The sequence below is a fragment of the Sus scrofa genome, chromosome 1 (assembly GCF_000003025.6).
Source record: "Sus scrofa isolate TJ Tabasco breed Duroc chromosome 1, Sscrofa11.1, whole genome shotgun sequence".
Lineage (NCBI taxonomy): Eukaryota > Metazoa > Chordata > Mammalia > Artiodactyla > Suidae > Sus > Sus scrofa.
Genome location: NC_010443.5, coordinates 49,615,407 through 49,621,406, shown reverse-complemented (window position 1 = coordinate 49,621,406; position 6,000 = coordinate 49,615,407). Strand labels below are relative to the sequence as shown.

Sequence of the window (6,000 nt, the reverse complement as noted above, 5' to 3'; positions counted from 1 at the left end):
TATGATGATCTTAGGTGGGTCATTTAGCCTCTTCTGAGCCCCATCTTTTGGGTAATTAATTCCTGCCCCATGCAGTAATCTTAAAGACAAAAAAAGGGGGGTAATTAGAGTTTTTTAAATCTTTAAATAATATGAATAATTATTTCACATATATCTTTAATATATTGTGAATTACCTAAAACAGAGGCCTTATAGAAGTAAACACATAACAGTTGTTCAATAAACTCTTCTGGATGTCTGAACTGATATGTATGACTGTAAGCAATCCTAATATAAATTCGCAAATAATTCATCACATGTTTATCTGCTATATTGTGAACATTATTGTGGCAGGTTACTTACAAGACCCAAAATGGATCATACATGAATCCTGCTCTTTGGGCATTCACAGTTCATCAGAGAATATCAGAAATAGGTGTAAATAACAAGACAGAAGATTTTAGAAGTCCTGGGAAGAGGTACAGAAGCAGTGCTAGAAGAGGTCACAGGAGAAATTATTTTCTAGCTTGGAGAATCATGGAAAACTTGGTGAAGATGAAATATGAGGTGTAGCTTGAAGCCTAAGTAAAATCTGGTCATGGGGGAGGGGAGATGCTCCAGTCCAAGGGCACAAAGACCCTGGCAGATCGTGAGTGGGCTCGCAGTTATGTGCCGAGGACTGTCCAGGGGACAGCTGCAGCCCACTTTTGTACAGGATGTGTGTGTAAGTGCGACGGGGACTTGGAAGACAGGGGCTAGAAGAGGGCTGCCCTAAAACTATGATTCCATGATACTCACTGACCTACCTTTTTTCCTTACAGATTAAGAAACGATTAGGAAGGATCACTGCCTCTTAGCATCCTTCTTAGAGTAACCACAAATTTACCCTATCATTTTTAAGTATACAATTTTTGGTTAGCTTTCATATATTAATCTAATATTTAGAGTTCTGAGCATTAGAGAAAAATCATGAAAAATGTAAGACTTTGTTTTATGGCTGGAGAATATTACAGTTTTAGAAAAAATATGAGTCTAATATATTGAGTTTATGCTTTTAAATATGTAGAAGTTGTTTTGAAACATATGCATATTGTGTTTTTTTTTTTTTTTTTCTCATCAAGATTTTACAGTTTGGGGAGTTCCCATTGTGGCCCAGAGGAAACAAATCTGACTAGTAACCATTAGGATGCATGTTCAATCCCTGGCCTCACTCAATAGGTTAAGGATCTGGCGTTGGCAAGAGCTGTGGTGTAGATCACAGACATGGCTTGGATCTGGCATTGCTGTGGCTATGCTGTGGTCCAGTGGCTACAGCCCCAATTTGGACCCCGAGCCTGGGAACCACCATATGCTACAGGTGCGGCCCTAAAAAAAAAAAATTTACAGTTTGGACTGTGGAACTACATATACAATTTTCATTCCTTCTATAGGATCCTGGGATGGAGCTGAGCATTATGGATTTTATATACATATACGCACATATGTATATGTGCGTATAAGTATATATATATATACACATATATACAAACATATATGTACATATGCATGTGTTTATATATAATATATATAAAGTGAAGTTTATCAAATATTATTTCTATCACCAGAAAGTCATCTGATAAATTTAATAGGCATTAAACATTACGATTACATTATAATTAGCATAAAGTTTATTTTATTGAAAAAACAGTCCTCTGTTATGTTATACTCTTTTTTTGCATAATGGTGTCACTTTTATTTTTAAAATCTGATTAAAAATATACTTCTCGCGTCTTTACATGGAGCACATGAAGGTTGTCTGACAGGAGTTGGGTTTTAAGGCTCAAGCTCAGAGGCGCCCTTGAGGGTGAAGCACCTTGGTGTCTGCCTCGTGGCCTGCGGGCCGGGTCCCCACGGTCATGATCAGCAGGAGCCAGCTCTCTTGAATTTCAGCCAGACCACGGAAATGCAGCTCAGGCTTAACCAGCAACTAGAGAGTCATCCTAGAGATTCTGAAGACCCAATCTCCTCTCCACTCCCTCTACTTCCCTGAAAAGCACAATCTCATCATCCACTTGAAAGGATGAGGAATCACAGAAATCCTCCCCCACTCCCATCCCGGGTTTCCTCCAGGGCCACCGTGCAGGTGTGGGGGACATCATGGTGTCACTCTTAACACCAGACAGGACACCAGGGGCGTTCTGCAGTCAGCTCACCTCAGACTTCGAATCACAGATGAATCATCCCCCGAATACATTCACTCCCCCTTTCCTTCTGTTAGAGAACATACAGATATGATTTTTAAAAAATCCCAACAGGTTCATTTTCCCATACGCTATGAAGAACAGCAGTACAAGTAGTTTCTCTTGTGAAACATGCAGTGAACGTCATTACTTATAATAAACATTTTCCCTGTATTATTTTTTTTTGTATGGTAACTTACTGTTTTCTACTAGTTGTCTTTTCACCACAAGATAGAAAAAAAACATAATATTTATGTAAGAGTATGATGGCAGCAGATTTCTGACAAGCCCCATTTACATGGTACATTGTTCCAAAGGGTGTTTGAGTAGAAAATACAGAAGCGCTGTACAAACCTACTATTACATTTGAGAAATCATTAGCCTCAAAGGAGTAATAACAGTATACTATTAAAACCATGAATACATTTTCAGTATCTGTAATGAAAAAAAAACTTTATAAATATGTAAATTTCTGTTCAACAAATCCAAAATAAAATGCACTAAAAAAACTGATATGTAGACAAAAGTTTATTTACACCATACAACATTTTAAATATTTTATACACAGCTGCAGCAGAGAAAGCTACTCAGAGCTTTCTAGAGAAAACTGCAATAATAAAGATGTGAAATATATTATTCATATAAAAGTGAGATTATTACTTTATTGCATTTAAAGCAATGAAGAATGTAGCTCAACAAACATTCATTTAATGACAAAAACTTTGCTTTTATATTATAAAGTAAAAAGTGTAGTAATGGCCAAACAGACTGTTATAAACTTTAAAAACTGCATAAATATATACATTGTGCTTCATGGTGAAGTTTTTTGAAAACTAAACCATATGAAGCGGTTACAACATGAATCGTTGCTTGAGGTTTATCTATAAAGATTACCTTACAAATCCATTCCACGGGTACTTACAACACAGGGTGGTCAGAACTGTACACCTGGGCCTCTCTCCACTAGCCTGACTAGTGACAAGTTACCAAGCAAACACCACTGACATTTGGCACGTGGAGGTGCTGACAGAGCAAAGTCACACTGTCCGGATGGAAATGTCAGGCTTCCCAAGTCCAAGTCTTAAGTGTCAGTGCAATAAATTTTGTCTTCACCTCAGTCCATTTTGATTTTGTTAAACTTCTGTTTGAAAGTCACCCTCTTGCAGGTCCAGAGGTAAATTCAGACATTTCTCCCACTCTGCTGGCCTCAGTTCCAAAGCGTCCTTTGCCTCTGTATCTAAGACATTGATTGTGGTGTAATGTTGGTATTCACTGGGGTTTTTGAAAGTGTCCCATGGATTCTTGTTTGGTGCTGGGTTTTCCTGTTGAGAAGAGAGGAGGAGAGAGTCATTTATCTGATGACTAAGATTGCAGTTGCTGAAATTTTCAGGAAGAGAGTATGTTCGTAAACTTAATCCAGTGTATGTGGTTTAGCGATGATTCGAAATTGTGGCCAGCTGCAGGAAATGGTTTTTGATTTCAGTTTTCCTTCATTGAACAAATTGACAAACCCCTTCTTTGAATTACCCTAAAATTTTCCAGCAATTGAAGTGAATAGCAGGCAAGGTAGATGATACTTTGTTCTGGGCATCAGGTGAAGTGCTAGAATGGCTATATATTCAGGTAGGAAGGAGCATTAAGTTACCCTTAAGATTAAATGTAGAAAACTTAAGCATTTTGGCAAAACCTTTGGTGGGACAAAAAAAAAAGAGGATATTTAATAGGGCATGTTATGTAGTAATAAAAACCCTAATCCAAACTAGCCATATTTCATAAAATGAAATTTTAGGTCATTATCTTTGCTTAGTTTTCCTTCAGGAAATTATCATTTTTACATATGAAAAGGCTGCTATATTCCCTTATGTATTCTCTCTCTTTTTTTTTTTTTCTTGCTGTATATTCCCCACAATTTTCTATATATTTGGGTAGCAAACTAGTAAAGATCATTTCAAAGAGCACAGCTTTTGAAAAACATATTCAGCAATGGAAAGGTTTTTAAAAAATGTCTACAAACCATAATTCCTTAAGTTTTATAGTCCACACCCTCTGATGATCTAATATTTAAGATCTGCCTAATTATGACTCCCTCGGACCTCCCATGTTGTAGGTGCTCGATAAATATATGAGCAGACATCATATAACCTGATATTTTGCTAAAACTTGGCAATAAATCACTTCATTTTAAAGAAGTTAAAAATATTTCTGTAAAATTATGGGCTTTGAATGGGATACACTAAGATGAATAACATCAAAGAAGAAGGAAGTTGTAACTGAAATCTCCTTAGGAAAAAAATTAACTAAGACACTAAACCAATTATGGTTGTTGAATGTGTCCTTTCCCCCCTTACATTCTAGACTTCAACTGACTATAATCAATAAGCAGGGGAAACATAAAACAGGTACTCAAATAATTATTTGTGTTCCATTCAATATATTAAGAAATCATTCTTCAGCATGGATGGGAATAAAGACCACTTATAGAAATACTTATAACTAGAAATTATTAAAATTCTCAATACATTAGGTGTCTGCAGCACTTATTACCCTTAATCACAAGGACATATAAGGAAAAAACAACTAATAGTAAAGATTTAATAAAAAGTTAATCTTTAGAATATGTGCTGGGGATTAACCTTGATTTAGTCTAACATCCCAAAGTCTGATGAAAGGAACGATAGCCTTGTAACTCTCCCTTTCTCTCTCTCCTGCTAATTTCTCCCCCTCTTCTTGCTTCCTTTCAACACATGTTTATTTATCAGCTGCTCTGTTCTGGGCATCATATTAGGCACTAGGGACAATAAGGTGATAAATCAAAAATGGAAAAAGCACATGGTCCACCAGGGAGCATTGGATTTAAAGCCTAATATACATGCATGTCCAAATTCTAGTCGCTTCAGTGACCTTGAACAATTTCCTCCATTTCTCTGAACCTCAACTTGAATCTCTGTGAGATAGAGATATGCTTTATACTTTGAGTCAACGGAGCTGGCTAAGGGTGAGATGTATACCTACTTGGTGGGGCTGCCAAAAAAAAAACCCAAAAAAACCAGAGAGACCTTACATGGTGACTGATTTTAATGCATGCTCACTATACAGGAATCATACTTACTATAGAGGTGTTTATAGTTAAATGGAGGTATAAACTATGTAATTCTGTCTACATCTACAATCCAAGAAAATGCTGTGGGAGTTTGGGGGAGCATAAAGATCAGGTTTCCTTTTGTGGTAAGTACAGAGACCTTTCAGAGAAAAGCTACTTTAGGGATGGCCTAGAAAAATGGGCTTTGATATTGCAGACATATGTGTGGTTGGAGGTCCAATGACTGGAAAGGCATGTGGACTAAGAAGCACAAATTCAGAGAGCATGGAGATGGGGCAACTCAAACCAGTCACCAATTTATTTTAGTCGGAGTGAAAGAGTATGAGGCAGAAACAAGCAAAGGTGAACTGAAAGAGAGATCATAAGGGGCTTTGTATGCCAGGCTACTCAGTTTGGAATTTATTTTGAACTTATTGAAGAATGGTTGGATGCTTAGCGGCATGACAAAAAACCATCAGTCATCCATGGAAAGGTTCACTGGTGTAAATTCTGCTGAATCAAGGCATGGACTGAATTTGTCCATATTGGATGAGGGCTGTGTTTCAATAGAGCTTTCTGGGACTCCTTAGTTTGACAGCAAGTTGAATTAGATCAATCCTAAAATTATTCAAGATGTGTAAGGTGTTAGTTCACTTACTTTCAGAAGAAGGATTCTATTACTTTTGGGGCAAGCATGATTTTCCTTTAATATTTTAAAGATCA

At 36.9% G+C, this 6,000-nt stretch overlaps 1 protein-coding gene across 9 annotated transcripts in view; it reads right to left on the bottom strand.

Annotated features, from left to right (window-relative positions):
- ADGRB3 (adhesion G protein-coupled receptor B3) overlaps positions 1,624 to 6,000 on the bottom strand; it is a 733,899-nt gene continuing 729,522 nt past the window's right edge. For 5 of the 9 annotated variants that reach the window (XM_021072838.1, XM_021072869.1, XM_021072856.1 and 2 more), the window contains one exon: positions 2,714 to 3,520. In XM_021072838.1, the coding sequence (XP_020928497.1) occupies positions 3,332 to 3,520 (189 nt within the window). In that variant the 3' untranslated portion in view covers positions 2,714 to 3,331. Of the gene's footprint in view, positions 3,521 to 6,000 lie in introns of all 9 variants that reach the window. The other 4 variants (XM_021072848.1, XM_021072841.1, XM_021072864.1 and 1 more) reach the window with 2 other exon arrangements.